Raw genomic sequence first — 18,038 nt, 5'->3', positions numbered from 1 at the left:
TTAGTCCTCCATTCCCCCGAGCCAGTCAGGTTGCTGGTAGAATATTCATTTTATGTGTTGAGAAAACCACTGTTACGGGGTTGGACAGCTCCCTCATTAATTTACTTATAAAAGCTTTCAGGTTAAGTTTTTATTTGATGCAAACGTAGGTCTAGAAGTTCTAATAGTCACTAATAAAACAGCCCAGCGAATCCTGAAGCTAATACCTGTTTTTTTGTTTTGAGACTAAGTTTTGCTATGTTGCCCAGGTTGGTCTTGAACTCCTGGCTCAAGTGATCCTCCTGCCTCAGCCTCCCAAGTAGCTGGGATTACAGGCTGGTGCCACTGTATCCAACACCTGTATTTTCACCTGATAAATGTCATTCGAGGTTTATAATTTTATAGAATGCGACTCTGTTTAAATCCTAATGAACACTAATCTGAACAGAATTACCCAACCTAACATTATACAGAATCAGATATTTGCATTGCTTCTTGAACACCTAGTTGTTAAACAGGGTTTTGTGTGTGTATGTAAGTTGAGTGTGTGTGAGAGAGAGACCCTTTTGCTTATTCCAGGTCTTAACTTTTTGTTTTAATCAGTAAATATTTCTAAGGCGAAAACTACTGTGATGGAGCTCCCTTCCACGAGGACAAATACAACACCAGTTATAACCAGTGTGGTGTCATTGGCACAAATACCTGCTGCCTCATCTACAGGAAACAGTGTTTTAAAAGGTGTGACTTGATGTAATGGCATTTGGCTAAGCCATAGAAGTGAGTGTTGTCTAGCCTAAGTTCTTTTTCTTGAGATGGAGTTTTGCTGCTGTTGCCCAGGCTGGAGTGCAATGGCGAGATCTCAGCTCACTGCAACCACTGCCTCCTGGGTTCAAGCGATTCTCTTGCCTCAGCCTCCCAAGTACCTGGATTACAGGTGCCTGGTACCACGCCCAGCTAATTTTGGTATTTTTAGTAGAGATGGGGTTTCACCATGTTGGCCAGTCTGGTCTCAAACTCTTGACCTCAGGTGATCCATCTGCTTCAGCCTCCCAAAGTGCTGGGACTATAGGTGTGGGCCACTGCGCCTGGCCAATAGTACTTATTAGTAATATCTCTCCTTACCTGATGTAGGGGAGCATCCCTCCCCCACCCCTCAACAGGGAAGTAGGTAGCAAGCAAGGTGGTGTGGGTGGGAAAGGAAGTGGTTTTTTTTTTTTTCAATTGTTAATTTTTTTTTTTTCTTTTTTGAGACGGAGTCTCACTCTGTCACCCAGGCTGGAATGCAGTGGCGCAATCTCGGCTCACTGCAACCTCTGCCTCCCGGGTTCAGGCGGTTCTCCTGCCTCAGCCGCTTGAGTAGCTGGGTTTACAGGTGCCTGCCACGACACTCAGCTGATTTTATATTTTTGGTAGAGATGGGGTTTCACCATGTTGGCCAGGCTGGTCTAGAACTCTTGGCCTCAAGTGATCCTCCTACCTTGGCCTCCTAAAGTGCTGGTATTATAGGCCACCACGCCTGTCTAATTTTTTTTCTTTTAATCAGGCAGCCTCTTGAGCCAGAGTAGGCTCAGAAACACTCCCCTGGAAGTGGTATTTTTTTAAGAGCCCAGATGATTTAAATATCCTACTCCTTTACTGCCAGAAATTCTAATACAGTTGGATTGGGTTGGGGCCCAGGAATCCTTACCTTTACTAAGCACCCTGGGTGATACTGATGCAGAGTTTCCTTGTACCATTTTTCTGAGAAATTCTGGTTTAGTCTCTAGCTCAGCTTAATTGGAAGAAAGTAACTTCTTGGTTTCCGTGTTTACTTCTGTATATTCTAAGAATAATAATGTTTATTTTAATTTACAACAGGTGCAGTTACCAAAGAGGCAGCAAAGATCATTAAAGATGTGAGTTTGATTGTTAATACTTTTCTTGATAATGCCACTTGGGCTTATTTTCACTTTGGATGTAGCATTCTAATATCTGAATACTTTTCTGTTTGCTGGAAGACGGTCCTAGTCATCAATCTGGATCTTGAGCACAAGTAACAGTATAGTGACTAGCATAAGCTTTTGATCATATTTCAGCAGCAATTACTATTTTTGAAGATGATGTAAATGTGGATTGCTATTCATAGCGGCAAGCTTAGTCTTTAAAAAAGTGTAGTAATATATTGTGCGCTTTTGTTTTGAATCTTACAGTTTAATCTTAGATCATTAGTAAGAATGCGTTCCTGATTTATTATTTGTACTCAGGTTCTTTAATTTATTTAAATTCTTTTTTTTTTTTTTTTTTTTTAGTTGGGACGGAGTTTCGCTCTTGTTACCCAGGCTGGAGTGCAATGGTGCGATCTCGGCTCACCGCAACCTCCGCCTCCTGGGTTCAGGCAATTCTCCTGCCTCAGCTTCCTGAGTAGCTGGGATTACAGGCACGCGCCACCATGCCCAGCAAATGTTTTGTATTTTTAGTAGAGACGGGGTTTCACCATGTTGACCAGGATGGTCTCGATCTCTTGACCTCGTGATCCACCCGCCCCGGCCTCCCAAAGTGCTGGGATTACAGGCTTGAGCCACCGCGCCCGGCCAAATTTATTTAAATTCTTGTTAATTCCACCTGGTTGGAAATAACAAGACTACATTATTTTTCTCTTATACTGTATTCAAGTATTTTCCTTTTAGAAGTTTCGAAAGTTCAGTATAGTCCTGTTTTATGCAACTTTGAATTATGTGAGTCTGAAAATAGTGCAAAGTAAAAATATATTTAGACTTCCAGTTTATGTCTCAAATTTGAAATATTGTGAGACTTCTCAAAATTAAAAGAAATGTTCAAGAAATGCATAATTTCGAGTCTGGCAGCCTGATTGCAAATTATGGCATTGTCCTGTATCAGCATCACTTTAGCAGGAAAACAAAATTTCCATCATCCTTCATCAGTGTCACATGGTACTCTATCAGGTCTTGGGTTAATGTTTTTGGTGACTGTTATGTTATGTGTTTTATTTTTTTCTTTTGAGACAAGTTCTTGCTCTGTTGCCCAGGCTGGAGTGCAGTGGCATGATCATAGCTCACTGCAGCTCCTGGGCTCATGTGATCGCTTACCTCAACCTCCTGAGGAGCTAGGACCACAGGTGTCTACCACCATGCCCAGCTTATTTTGTTTTTTTCTTTTATTGAGACAGGGTCTTGGTCTTGTGATATTGCCCAGGCTAGTCTCAAACTCCTGGTCTCAAGTGATCCTCCTGCCTCAGCCTCCCAAGCTGTTGTGATTCCAGGCGTGAGCTGATGGCACCCAGCCTGTGCTGCTGTCTTAACATTTGCTCTTGATATAATTAAAACTTTTTCATATTGTAGAACAGTGTCATTTAAGTGTTATATTAAGTGGTGGTGCTAGTGCTTAAAAATGTCCCCCAAATTTAATAACTTTAGAACAAAAGTTAGATGTGGTATAAGGAGGCCAGGCACGGTGGCTTGTGCCTGTAATCCCAGCACTTTGGGAGGCCGAGGCAGGTAGATCATGAGGTTAGCATTCAAGACCAACCTGGCCAAGTTGGGGAAATCCTGTCTCTATTAAAAAAGCAAAAAAAAAATTAGCTGAGCCCAGTAGCAGGCACCTGTAATCCCAGCTACTCAGGAGGCTAAGCGGAGAATCACTTGAACCCGGGGGGTGGAGTTTGCAGTGAGCTGAGATCGAGCCACTGCACTCCAGCTTGGGCAACAGAGTGAGAGAGACTCTGTCTCAAAAAAAAAAAAAAAAAAAAAAAAATCTATGAAGATGCTCAAACCACTGCTGTGTTATCTCATGCTGTTAATTTAGGAGAGTGTGTCCTGCAGAATATTTGCAGTAGTGCTCAAAAAATCAAAAGCAGTATTAAAGCAGGTATGCCACTTAGTTCACAAAAATTATAAGCAGGCAATGAGAATGGAATAAATGGAAACAAAATCCTCGCAATACAAGTTGCAAGATCAGTGCTGCCATTATGTACCCCTGAGGGCAATCTATCATTTGTGCTAAGGTGTGAGTATTTTGATTTTGATTTGAAAAGAGGTGACAGTGAGACAAAAGATTTACTACAAATCATGGCTGGCTCTCTGATTTTAAAGCCCACCGAGATTTTAGGAATATAAAAATGAGCTGGCAAGCTGTATCTGCTAACTCCAAGGCTATCATTTCAGCTTTACCATAATTTAAAGAGGCTTTAACTTGGAAGACAACATAACACCTGCTAATAAAGAATCTGTGAAAGTAGAACAGAAGGTAGATTTGCACAGAGCTCATGAAGGGGATATTGAATATTTGCTTGGGTTGTCCCCCATGGATTAATAAAGGAAGTCTTGCTAGAATTAGAAAAACAAAGGCAGCTCTGGAAGAGGGTCCTAGCAATCAGTCTGGGCCTTGGGCACAACTAACAGTAAAGTGACTACCATAGGCTTTTGACTATATTTCAGCAGCACTATTTTTGAAGGTGATCTAAATGTGGATTGCTGTTTGTGGTGGCAAGGCTAAAGATGAAAAATGTGTCTGCATATTAAGAAATCCTCAGTGAAAAAAAAAAAATGAAAGAAAAAAACAAACTAAATTAGATTCATTCTTTAGCAAAAGTCTTCCACAGAATCAGACCAGCCTTCATTGTAATCTGGAGAGATAACTTGTCCTAATTTAGTGTCTCTTAACTCTCTCATTTTTTGTGTTATTGGAAGGTGATCATAATTTCTCCTTAATTATTTTCAAGCAGTATACCACATGAGATAATGAACTGTCATTAAGTTAACTTGGTATTTACTTGTATATTATGTATTGTGCATTAAATTATATTTTTAAATTACATAATAAATCACTGTGTTGTACATTATTAATAACCACACAATTGTATAATCAAGGTATTAATATATTCTTACATAATAAGTATTAACATGTATTCATAAAAACATTCTATATTAGTTATAGATTTATATACTTTGAGAATGCGTCTTTCCTCTGCATGTATGAGATAATTAGTCTTGAATTATATTAGTTTTGAATTATTTAGTCTTTTAGGAAAATACACCTCCTATTTCATGTAGCTGCCCTATATGTGTTTTCCCTATGTGGAATATTTCTATAATTCACCAGTTAAACTGTGTTACAGAATAGTTCTGATTAATATTTTTACTTTAGTCTATAAAAAGAATAATAATAAATAATGTAACACTCTTACGACATGAAAAAAAAAAACCTGACAGTTTTAGAATCTTTTCTTGGTTTCTCTGAGGACTTTGTTGTGAATCTCCCTCAAGTTACTTAAATGGTTTTAAATTTTTGGGAAAGGTGAAAAATACAGAAAAGTACAAAGAAGAAAATCTGTAAAACTCAGCAAACTTTTTCTATAAAAGTCTAGATAGTAAATATTTTAGACTTTGCAGGCTTTATGGTTGTAACTGTAGACTCTGTTTCCTCTGTTATTGTAGTGCAGAAGCCGCCATAGATAATACATTAAAGAGTGAGCGTGGCTGTGTTCCAGTAAATTTTTTTTTTTTTGAGACAGAGTCTCACTCTGTCGCCCAGGCTGGAGTGCAGTGGTGTGATCTTGGCTCACTGCAACCTCTGCCTCCCAGGTACAAGCAGTTCTCTGCCTCAGCCTCCCCAGTAGCGGGGATTACAGATGCCCACCACAATGCCCAGTTAATTTTTGTATTTTTAGCAGAGACGGGGTTTCACCATCTTGGCCAAGCTGGTCTTGAATTCCTGACCCCATGATCTACCTACCTTAGCCTCCCAAAGTGCTGGGATAACAGGTGTGGCCCACCGCACCTGGGCTCCAATAAAATTTTATTTACAGAAACAGATGGTGGGCTGAACATGGTACACAGGCCGTAGTTTGCCAACCACCACTCTATGATATTCCCACCATCCAGAATTAACCATTGTTAGATTTGGTTTATTTGCTCAGTTTCTTCCCCTACCTTTTTCTTCTTTTTTAAAAAATTAATCACTACTACCAGTTAGTCTCCCTTTACATCCCTGGAAGCAACTACTATTATGAGTTTAATGTGTGTTCTTTTAGACCATCTTGTAATCTTTCATAGGTATAGATCCATGGAAAATATTTAATATTGTTTTAAAAAAAATCTATCCATGTTGATACTGAGTAGGTTTGGTACATTCCTGTTGATTATAGTAATGTTTTGCCTATAGGTACCACTTTTTATTTATTCGTTGTCCTATGGATGAACGTTAGATTGTTTCCAGGTTTTCACTATTAAAAATCTCTGTGGCTGGTCACGGTGGCTCATATCTGTAATCCCAGAACTTTGGGAGGCCAAGATGGGCAGATCTTGAGCTCAGGCATTTGAGACTAGCCTGGACAACATGGCAAAACCCCATGTCTACTGAAAATACAAAAAATTAGCTATGTGTGGTGGCAAGTGCCTCTAGTCCCAGCTATTGGGAAGCTAAGATGGGAGAATCACCTGAATCTGGGAGTTCAAGGCTGTAGTGAGCCTTGATTGCACCACTGCACTTTGGCCTGGGTGACAGAGTGAGACTCTGTCTCAAAAAAGAAAAAGAAAAAAAAAAGTCTTTGGGGCTCGGTGTGGTGGCTCACACCGGTAATCCCAGTGATTTGGGAGGCCAAGGATCACTTGAGCCCCGAAGTTTGAGACCAGCCTCAGCAACATGATGAAACCTCATCTCTATTAAAAAATACCAAAAAATTAGTTGGGTATAGTGGCACAAGCCTGTAGTTCCAGCTACTCAAGAGGCTGAGGTGGGAGGGTTGCTTGAGCCTAGGAGGTAGGTTGACGCTGCAGTGAGCTGAGATCACACCACTGCACTCCAGCCTGGGTGACAGCGTGAGACCTTGTCTCAAAATAAATGAGTAAATAAAAATGACTGCTACAGTGAAAATATCCTTGTATATGTCTCCTTCTGTGTGTGCAGATGTGTAGAAATGGGAGAGTAGAATTGTTGGGTCAAAGAGCATTTTCATTTTTAGGGCTGTTCCAATTTTTATTCCTAAGAAAACACTTATGATTGTACCCATATATTATAGCCTTACCATCATTTAATGTTATCATATTTAAAATTTTTTGGCCAATCTGTTTGGTGGCATCTTATTGTTGTCTTATTTTGTGTGCCACTAATTACCAGTAGATTTGCTTACATTTCTGTTTTTGGTCATTTGAATTTTCTTTTCTTTGAATTTCCTGTTTTTAATTTTTCCCCATGTTTGTGTTGAATTATCTTTTTCTTATTGATTTCTAGGTGTCCTCTGTGTATTCTGGATTTTCCCCCTTTCTACTCATCATTTTCATCAACACAAAAATATGCAGTCCTACATCTTATCTGAGAATAATCCTTTTTTAACACCATGGCCCTCCAGCAACTACCCCTTTTCTCTGCTCTTTATGGAAAAACTTCTCTAAAGGTAGCTTGTTCTTGCCGCGTCTGCCTCCTTATCTGTTATCTCTCCTTAGGTCATCCTAGTCAGGCTTCTGTCTGCATCACTGCATTGAAACTGGTCTTGTCCATGTTGCTATCGGTCTTTATTTTGCCAAATCTGGTCAATTTACTGTATTTAACACAGTCACTCTTTCCTCCTTTCTTGAAATACCTTCTTCACTCAGATTCCAGGATATCATACTTGGCCCTTTTCTCAGTCTACATTATTTCTAGTGAACTCATACCGTCCTGTGGTTTTATCGATTGATTGATTGAGACAGGGTCTCGAGTGCAGTGGTGTGATCTCAGCTCACTGCAACCTCTACCCTTCAGGATTGAGAGATCCTCCCACCTCACCCTCCTGATAGTTGGGACTACAGTGGCATGCCACCATGCTTGGCTCTTTGTACATTATTAGTAGAGATGAGATCTTGCTATGTTGCCCAGGCTCATCTCAGACTTCTGGTCTCAAGCCATCCTCCCACCTCAGATTCCCAAAGTGCTAGGATTACAGGGTGTGAACCATTTTGCTTGGCCCAGTCCTGTGGTTTTAAACACCCTCTAGATGGTGGTTGATTCCTTCTAGATTTATTTAGATTTATTTCTCTTACCCTGACCTTTGAGCTCCAGATTCATGTATCCAGCTGCCGACTTGACATTTACACTTAGATGATTAACAGCCATCTCAAATAATATGTCGAAAACAGAACCCTTTTATCCCCCCCCAGACTTCTCTCCAGTGATCCCTACTTCTTACCACCCCCATTACCACCTTCTTAGTCTGAGCATCATCATTCTTTTGGATTATTGCAATGACCTACCTGTCATCCCGCTTCCATTTTTGTCCTTTGCAGTTTTTTCTCTACACTGTTGCCAGAATGATCTTTTAAAAACCCAAATCAGATCATGTCATTCCTCGGCTCAAAAACCTTCAATGAAATTCTGAAAAGAATAAAGAAGGTGAAGAGCGAGTTTCCACATATTGAAATTATAGGAAAACTATAGATATTGTAAAGCCACATAGTTAAAACAGTTGGTACTGGTGCATGAATAGACAGACAACCCAATAGACAAGAAATTCAGAAATAGGCCCAAACATTATATATATATATATATATATATATATATATTTTTTTTTTTTTTTTTTTTTTTTTAGGTGGCATCTCTGTTGCACATGCTAGAGTGCAATGGCGTGATCTTGGCTCACTGAAACCTCTGCCTCTCGGGTTAAAGCAGTTCTCTGCCTCAGCTTCCTGAGTAGCTGGGATTATAGGCGCGCACCACCATGCCTGGCTAATTTTTGTATTTTTAGTAGAGATGGGGTTTCACCACCTTGGCCAGGCTGGTCTTGAACTCCTGACCTCGTGATCCACCCTCCTTGGCCTTCCAAAGTTGGGATTACAGGCATGAGCCACTGCGCCTGGCCCAAACATATATTTAATATATGGTACTTTTCTGATGATAAAGGTATCATTTCACATCAGTAGGAAAAATATGGATTATTTAATAAATAATGCTGTTACAAGTGAGCAGACACATGGAAGAAAATATAGATTTGTACCTCACAGTTTAGACCAAAATAAAGTTCAGATGGAGAAAAGACTTAAGAAATTATAAGTATATACTCAGAAAAACATAGGAAAAAAATTTTAACAGTGTATGTCTTTCTAAATATGTCACAAAACCCAGAAGCCATAAAAGAATCAATAGGGCAATTCAACCATATTTCAAAATCAAAAGACAAGTGACAAAATGGAAAGGTTACATACAATTCCTGTTACAAAAATCTAGTTGTTTTAATATGTAAAGAGCTTCTATGGGCCAGGCGAGGTGGCTCACGCTGGTAATCTCAACATTTTGGGAGGCCAATGTGGGCAGATCACTTGAGGCCAGGAATTTAAGACCAGCCTGGCCCACATGGTGAAACCTTATCTCTACTAAAAATTTAAAAATTAGCCGGCTGTGGTGGCACATCCCTGTAATCCCAGCTACTTAGGTGACTAAGGCACAAGTAATTGCTTGATCCCGGGAGGTAAGTTGCAGTGACCTGAGATCACGCCACTGCACTCCACTCTGGGTCAGAGAGCAAGACTCTGTCTCAAGAAACAAAACAAAAAATCCCCAAGGAGCTTCTATGAATGAATTTAAATACCAGTAGGAAAATGGGCAAAAGTAACGTATGCAAAAACATTCAACTTCAAAATTAGAGAAATGCTGGTTAGAACTAGTTTAACCAGATTGGCAAAGAAAAACGGCGGATAACACTGCTAAGGTATTCTTACTGCCAATAGTTAGAATAGTGTAAATTGATAAAACTGCCACAGAGGGCAATTTAGTAGAACCTGTTAAAATTTTAAATACCATTTAACCCAGGAACTCCATTTTTAGGAATTTATTTTTCAGATTCATTTTATACATTTATGAAATGAAGCATGTTCAAGGATTTTAATCACAGCAACACTGCTTGTAGTAGCAGAAGCTTGAAAACAGCCTAATTATTTCACCAGTGGTCAGGCCATGGTGTATTTCACTCTGAATTATTGTGTGAATTAGAAAAAAAATAGCTCTACATGGGCAGGGTCTGAAATGTACCCTTTTGAATTTCATACCTATTTGTATGGCCTGGCAAATGGAATTGCTGCACAGGCATGCACAGTGGCCTTGTTGAGGCTGTAGTTAAAACTGAGCAAGGTATATATCTATAACAATGGAATATTACACAGTTATTAAAAAGAATGTGGCAGCTTAGTATGTACAGACATAGAGCAGTCTCAAATATCGTAAGTGAAAGAAAGACACAGTTGTGTAACATGGTGCCATTCGTGTTACACACACACACATTCTCTCTCTCTCTCTCTCTCTCTCTCTCTCTCATACATATGTATAGAATATCCCCTGGAAGACAACTAATAAATGGGTAATAGTGATTGCCATATCTATATATGTATGTATATAGGGTTCGGTATATATACACATATATATGTACACACACACAGTTTATATATATATATATATATATATATATATATATATATATACACACACATATATATATGGTTCGGTGTGATCCTTGGTTTCAGGCAACCACTGGGGGTCTTGGAACATATCCCTGGCAGATAAGCGGGAACAACTGTATAAGAAACTGGGAACTGCGGTTGTGTTCTAGGTTGAGTCTGGGTAGATGGCAGTCATTCATGTATATATTACTTTAATTGCAGAAACCACAATTACTTTTGCACTAACCCAATACTTCATACCTTTTGAATTTTGTACTGAGTTCATGTATTACTTTTGTTTAAAGTAAATTTAAGTATAACCTCCAATGGCTGCCCATCACATTTAAAATATAATCCTAATTTAGTTTTTAACTGAGACCTTCCAGATCCTGTACAATCTGCGTACCTCTCCAAATGTATCATTCTCCCCATGCTTACTGTCTTTCAGCCTCATTCTTGTTGATGTTCGTAAAGCATGCCAAGCTTTCTCGCACTCAGGGTTTTCGCACCTATAGTCTCCCTGCCTGGACTCTTCTGACCTTAGGCCGTTGCATGGCTTACTCTTTTGAATAATTCAAAAGGTCTCTGCTCAGATGTTTACTTCAAAATTACCCTCCTCCATGCCATCACTCTCCATTCCCATACGCTGCTTTATTTTCTTCATTTTTTTTTACTTGTTTATGTTTTGTGTCTTCCTCTAGAATGTAAGGCTCATAAGAGCAGAACTTTGTCTTGTTTTCTGCTGTATCCCCAAGGCTTAGAACAATGCCTGACTTGTAGTAAACATTCAGTAAATATCTATTGAGTGACCACATGTTTTAAGTATATTCCTCTACTCTGTTGTTTGTCCCATAACTTGGTTTGATAAATACCTTTGTTTACAGAAATTTTTTTTAGATTAAAAAAATCTATTTTTAAAAGCTTTATTATGATAGGCAGAATAGTAGCCTCCCAAAGATGTCCATATCCTTGTCTGCAGAATCTGTGAATATGTTACATTACACGGCGAAGGGGAATTAGGGTAGCAAATGATTAGGTTACTAATCAGTTAACCTTAAAATAGGGAGATTATCCGGGATCATCTGTGCAGTTTTAAATTTTGAGGTTGTCAAATATATCAATCTTTCCTACTTTGTTTTACTCTTTTGTGTTTTACTTAAGAATACTTTGTGATCTGGTTATTTGAAAGTTTTCTAGTGACTTTAGTTTTGGGTTTTTTTTTTTTTCTTCGATCTTTAATTGATATGGAATATATTTTTGTGTATGGTCTGAGGTTGGATCTAATTTTTCTGAGTAGCCAATTGTCCTAATCAGCAAGATTAACAATTGTTTTCATTGATCATACTTATTTTTAAACTATATATATTTTATAGTTTATAGATATATTTTTAAATGTTTTTAAAAATCAGTAAATTAAACTAATACTGATAGGAGAAGTAGGAATCTGTGTGTGTTTTCCAAGGTGACTTTTTTATTGCAACCACTCTTTCAGAGGAATTATATTTCTCTTGATGTATATCAACTTTCAATTGATAGAAATTATAGTCAGTGATAAGGTACTAAAAAAAAAATCTTTCTTTGTTTTCTGAATTTGGTTTTAACTAGGAAAGTACACAGGCAGATGCTATGAAACTTCTATCTTCCCAATCTTCCCAGCCTTCCAGGCTTTTAAAGAACAAAGGCGTATTATGCAAGCCCGTCACACAGACCAAGGCCACTTCTTGCAAACCACATACACAGCACAAGGAATGTCAGACAGGTATGTATCCTTGTGAATTCCCATGTACAAAGTTTGTTTTCTGGCTTGTTTTTGTTTTTTAAGAAAGAAAAAGAAGATAATTGACAGGTTCTTAAATGTGAAAACATTCCTTTTCTTGGATCATATACTTTGAATACTTGCTTTTATAATTATTATTACTGATAACCAGGTGTTATAACAAGCTATTATAATTACTAACATACAGTTTTAGTTAAAAACATTACTGATTTAACCCTTTTTTTTTAAACACTGCCAATTCAGTTGTCAGTTGCTAACAGTACAACTAATTTATCCGAGGTGTTGGTGACCATGAAAATTGAGCTTATATTTGAAAAAAGTTGTAAAGTATTGCCCCAGTCTGTGTTAACTACTTTTAATCCCACTACCCTTAGATTTTCAGTTACTTAAATAGTCTATGGTACCTAAAGCATTTTTTGATTCTTTTTTTTGAGATGGAGTTTCACTCTTGTTGCCCAGGCTGGAGTGCAATGGTGTGATCTTGGCTCCCTGTAACCTCTGCCTCCTAGAGTCAGGCGATTCTCCTGTCTCAGCCTCCCAAGCAGCTGGGATTACAGGCATCTGCCACCACACTCAACTAATTTTTGTGTTTTTTGTAGAGATGGGGTTTCATCATGTTGGCTAGACTGGTTTTGAACTCCTGACCTCAGGTGTTCAAAGGCTGGCCTTGGCCTCCCAAAATACTAGGATTATAGGTGTGAGCCACTGCGCTTGGCCTGATTTTTGTTTTTAATAATAATTTTATTTCATAGAGTATGCTATATTTAAAAGGTTAGTTTGTCAACAAGTAGTAAGTTTTTATGTAGGGTACTTTTCTTTTGGTAGAAATCAAGGAGAATCCCGTTTTCCTTCCTCAGGAAATTTATTTTATATTCCTATTAAAACAATATATTATTTGTACCTGAATTTACATTATATACACATTCACACATGGAGAGTACTAAAGGCTATGTGGGCATGTGCACGAACTTATGTTTTAAGTTGTAGATTGAGGCCGGGCGCGGTGGCTCAAGCCTGTAATCCCAGCACTTTGGGAGGCCGAGGCGGGTGGATCACAAGGTCAAGAGATCGAGACCATCCTGGTCAACATGGTGAAACCCCGTCTCTACTAAAAATACAAAACATTAGCTGGGCATGGTGGCGCGTGCCTGTAATCCCAGCTACCCAGGAGGCTGAGGCAGAAGAATTGCCTGAACCCAGGAGGCGGAGGTTGCGGTGAGCCGAGATCGTGCCATTGCACTCCAGCCTGGGTAGCATGAGTGAAACTCCGTCTCAAAAAAAAAAAAAAAAAAAAGTTGTAGATTGAATATTGAATTGTTGGCCAGGTGTGGTGGCTCACACCTGTAATCCCAGCACTTTAGGAGGCCAAGGCGGGTGGATCACCTGAGGTCAGAGGTTTGAGACCAGCCTGACTAACATGGCGAAACTCCATCTCTACTGAAAATACAAAATTAGCCAGGCATGGTGACATGCACCTTTAATCCCAGCTACTTGGAAGGCTGAGGCAGGAGAATCGCTTGAACCTGGGAGGCAGAGGTTTCGGTGAGCCAAGATCGCCAAGATCGCACCATTGCACTTCCACAAGAGTGAAACTTTGTCTCAAAAAAAAAAAAAAGAATAAATCTTGAATTGTTTTCTAACAATTGAAACTACTTTTTCATTTGATGTTGCAGTGGAAACATTATTCCACGTCAATATAAATTTAAATATACATTGAGATTATTTTTTTTCCAATTTTAATTTTTTTGTATTTATTTTATCTTATTCTATTCAGGGGGTACATCTGTAGATACGTTACCTGGGTGTGAGATTCTTAGCATACATTTCAGTGTATATAATGTAACCAACTCCCTAAGATTAGAAATTTAGATATTTATATTATAAGCAATGTTGAGTTAAGCTGTGTTAATGGATCTTTGTCCACTTGTCTAATTATGTCCTTAGGATAAATCGTAATCAGTCGAATTACTGATTCAAAGGCTATCACTGATTCTTAAGGCTTTTGGTACCTGTTGCCTAAATTGCCCTCCTGAAAAGTTACATCAGTGTATGCTCCAACAGTGTTGGAGCAGTGTTCAGCAGTGTTCAGGAGGATTCATTTCTCTACAACCTCACTGATGCTAAGTACCAAAATTCAGAAAGGTTGAATATACAGTACAGTCAACACTAGGGTACTCTTCATCCAGATTAATGAAATGTTAATTTTTTGCAGTATTTTCTTTTTTTTTTTTTTTCCTGTATTGTTTGAAAGTAAAACATTAGTTTTCTTTCTCTTCTTTTCTTTTTTTTTTTTTTCTCGAGACAGAGTTTCACTATTGTCTCCCGGGCCGGAGTGCAATGACATGATCTCGGCTCATTGCAACCTCTGCCTCCCAGGTTCAAGCGATTCTCCCGCCTCAGCCTCTGAAGTAGCTGGGATATCACAGGCATGTACCACCATGCCTGGCTAATTTTGTATTTTTAGTAGAGATGGGGTTTCACTATGTTGTCCAGGCTGGTCTTGAACTCCTGATCTCAGGTTATCTACCCGCCTTGGCCTCCCAAAGAGTTGGGATTACAGGTATCAGCCACCGTGCCTGGCCTCTTTTTTCATTTTCTTTAAAAAAAATTTTGGCACTAGTATCACTAACCAATTACAAATTTTATTTATTTATTTATTTATTTTTGAGACAGTCTTGAGTGCAGTGGCATGATCATGGCTATCTGTGGTCCCGACCTCCAGGGCCTCAGGCGATTCTCCTGCCTTAGCTACCCAAGTAGCTGGGACTACAGTTGTGTGCCGCTGCACCTGGCCAATTTTTGTTTTTCTTTTGTAGAAATGGAGTTTCGCCATGTTGCCCAGGCTGGTCTCTAACTCCTGGGCTCAAGTGATCTACCCACCTTGGTGTCCCAAAGTGCTGGGATTATAGATGTGAGCCACCCTGCTCAGCCAAAAGGTTTATTCTTAATTTGATGTGTACTGTGGTCTTCACTCCTAGTTTCAATAACCTATTGGGTGCTTGGGACTACGTACCACATCCTATAGTTTTATTACACCCAGTGATCAAGCTTTGGGCAAAGGAGAAATTCAGTTTTCAGTGGCATCATTGGAAGTATTATGGTTTGTACTTAAACGTGTATCAACACATTCTTTTGATAAATAGAAATAGTAACAAAATATGAATTTTAAACGTGTGAGGAGATAAAGAACATTGCTTATTTGTTCTTGAAAATAACAGTGATTCAAATATTTCATTCAGATTTACCTATGCCTAATGAAAAAAATGATGCAGAACTTGATTCTCCACCTTCAAAGAAAAAAAGATTAGGTTTTTTCCAGACATATGATACAGAATATTTAAAAGTTGGTTTTATTATCTGTCCTGGATCAAAAGAAAGTTCACCAAGGCCACAGTGTGTCATTTGTGGAGAGATCTTACCCAGTGAAAACATGAAGCCAGCAAATCTTTCTCATCATTTGAAGACAAAACATTCAGAATTAGAAAACAAACCAGTAGATTTTTTTGAACAAAAATCTCTAGAAATGGAGTGTCGAAATAGTTCTTTAAAAAAGTATTTACTAGTTGAAAAGTCACTTGTGAAAGCTTCTTACTTAATTGCTTTCCAAACTGCTGCAAGCAAGAAGCCATTCTCCATTGCTGAAGAATTAATTAAACCGTATTTAGTAGAAATGTGTTCAGAAGTTTTGGGTTCAAGTGCTGGAGACAAAATGAAAACAATTCCACTTTCTAATATTACAATTCAACACAGGATTGATGAACTATCTGCAGATATTGAAGACCAGCTGATTCAGAAGGTCAGAGAGTCAAAGTGGTTTGCCCTTCAGATAGATGAGTCATCAGATATCTCAAATATCACACTTCTTTTGTGCTATATTCGTTTCATTGATTATGATTGTCATGATGTAAAAGAAGAATTATTATTTTGCATTGAAATGCCTAATCAAATAACTGGTTGTGAAATATTTGAACTAATAAATAAATATATTGATAGTAAATCTCTGAATTGGAAACATTGTGTTGGTCTCTGCACCGATGGGGCTGCAAGCATGACTGGCAGGTATTCTGGTTTAAAAGCAAAAATTCAAGAAGTTGCCATGAATACAGCGGCATTTACACATTGTTTTATTCACCGTGAACATTTAGCCGCAGAAAAGTTGTCTCCATGTTTACATAAAATTCTTTTGCAGTCAGCACAAATTTTAAGTTTTGTAAAGAGCAATGCATTAAATTCACGTATGTTAACAATTTTGTGTGAAGAGATGGGGTCTGAGCACGTGAGTTTACCGCTTCATGCTGAAGTACGCTGGATATCAAGAGGGAGAATGTTAAAAAGATTATTTGAATTACGACATGAGATTGAAATATTCTTAAGTCAAAAGCATTCAGATTTGGCCAAGTATTTTCATGATGAGGAATGGGTTGCAAAGCTGGCCTACTTATCAGATATATTTTCACTTATAAATGAATTAAATTTAAGTCTCCAAGGAACTTTGACTACTTTCTTCAATTTGTGTAATAAAATTGACGTATTTAAGAGAAAGTTAAAAATGTGGTTGAAGTGCACACAAGAGAATGATTATGACATGTTCCCTTCATTTTCTGAATTCTCAAATTCATCAGACTTAAATATGACAGAGATCACAAGGATTATTTTTGAGCACCTGGAAGGACTTTCTCAAGTCTTCAGTGACTGTTTTCCACCAGAACAAGACTTACGTTCAGGAAATTTGTGGATAATTAACCCTTTTATGAATCACCAAAATAATAATCTCACCGACTTCGAAGAAGAAAAGCTAACACAGCTATCTTCAGATTTAGGATTGCAATCAGTATTTAAATCAGTGTCTGTAACTCAATTTTGGATAAATGCAAAGGCAAGATACCCAGAACTCCATGAAAAGGCAATGAGATTTTTATTACCCTTTTCAACTGTTTATTTATGTGATGCTGCCTTTTCAGCTTTGACTGAGTCAAAACAAAGAAATCTGTCAGTTTCTGGCCCTGCCCTAAGACTTGCAGTCACATCTTTAATTCCAAGGATAGAAAAATTAGTGAAAGAGAAAGAGTAGCAACATGCACATTGCTTATCAGTGTCAATAATTTTGTGTTAAGTTTTGTATAAGTATCCTAAAAGATAATTTCCTAATGTGGATTTGTGTTTTTGGTGATTAAATGTTTTAATAATTTTTCCTTTTTTTTGTTGAGGAATTTAATAATTATGATTTTATAAATAATTATGTATCATTATAATCTAGGATAGAAAATGTGGTTATTTCATTAATAAATTTGGATTAGTGACAAAGACTGCAGGTAATGAGAGGCCCATTTTATAATGTAACAGCACAACTTGCATGTTAGAAACAGCTTGGCCTTGAGAAGCAAGTGGAACATTTCAGTCTTTCAGCCAGCCAGCTACTTAGCCCAGCAAGGCTGTGAGTAGATGGAAAACATAGATCTTTTTTTTTTTTTGAGACGGAGTTTTGCTCTTGTTGCCCAGGCTGGAGTGCAATGGTGAGATCTCAGCTCACCACAACCTCTGCCTGGTACAAGCGGTATCTCTGGTTCAAGAGATTCTCTTGCCTCAGCCTCCCAGGTAACTGGGGTTACAGGTGTGCGCCACCACACAGCTATTGTATTTTTTTTAGTAGAGACGGAGTTTCACCATGTTGGTGAGGTCAAACTCCTGACTTCAGGTGATCCACCTGCCTCGGACTTCCAAAGTACTGGGATTACAAGTGTGAGCCACCATGCCAGGCCAGAAAAGATAGATCTAAGCAGCTTGGGTAACAAGAAATGGAAGCAGCAGGGAGGGTTGAGACCCCTGCTTGGGGCCTCTCTGGCCCACTATACCAGGGCTTAGCAAACTTTTTAAATATAAAG

General features: G+C 38.4%; 1 protein-coding gene across 10 annotated transcripts in view; it reads left to right on the top strand.

The window, feature by feature from the left end:
* ZMYM6 (zinc finger MYM-type containing 6) overlaps positions 1 to 17,348 on the top strand; it is a 41,554-nt gene extending 24,206 nt beyond the window's left edge. For 9 of the 10 annotated variants that reach the window (XM_032246865.1, XM_032246871.1, XM_032246867.1 and 6 more), the window contains 4 exons: positions 583 to 717; positions 1,837 to 1,874; positions 11,985 to 12,138; positions 15,396 to 17,348. In XM_032246865.1, coding sequence (XP_032102756.1) covers positions 583 to 717; positions 1,837 to 1,874; positions 11,985 to 12,138; positions 15,396 to 17,227 — 2,159 coding nt within the window. In that variant the 3' untranslated portion in view covers positions 17,228 to 17,348. The remainder of the gene's footprint in view (positions 1 to 582; positions 718 to 1,836; positions 1,875 to 11,984; positions 12,139 to 15,395) is intronic. The other variant, XM_032246874.1, reaches the window with a different exon arrangement.
* The last annotated feature ends 690 nt before the right edge of the window (positions 17,349 to 18,038 follow it).

Source organism: Sapajus apella, unplaced genomic scaffold, assembly GCF_009761245.1.
Source record: "Sapajus apella isolate SASKATOON/1434 unplaced genomic scaffold, GSC_monkey_1.0 scaffold62, whole genome shotgun sequence".
NCBI lineage: Eukaryota > Metazoa > Chordata > Mammalia > Primates > Cebidae > Sapajus > Sapajus apella.
This window is presented reverse-complemented; position numbering and strand designations above follow the sequence as displayed.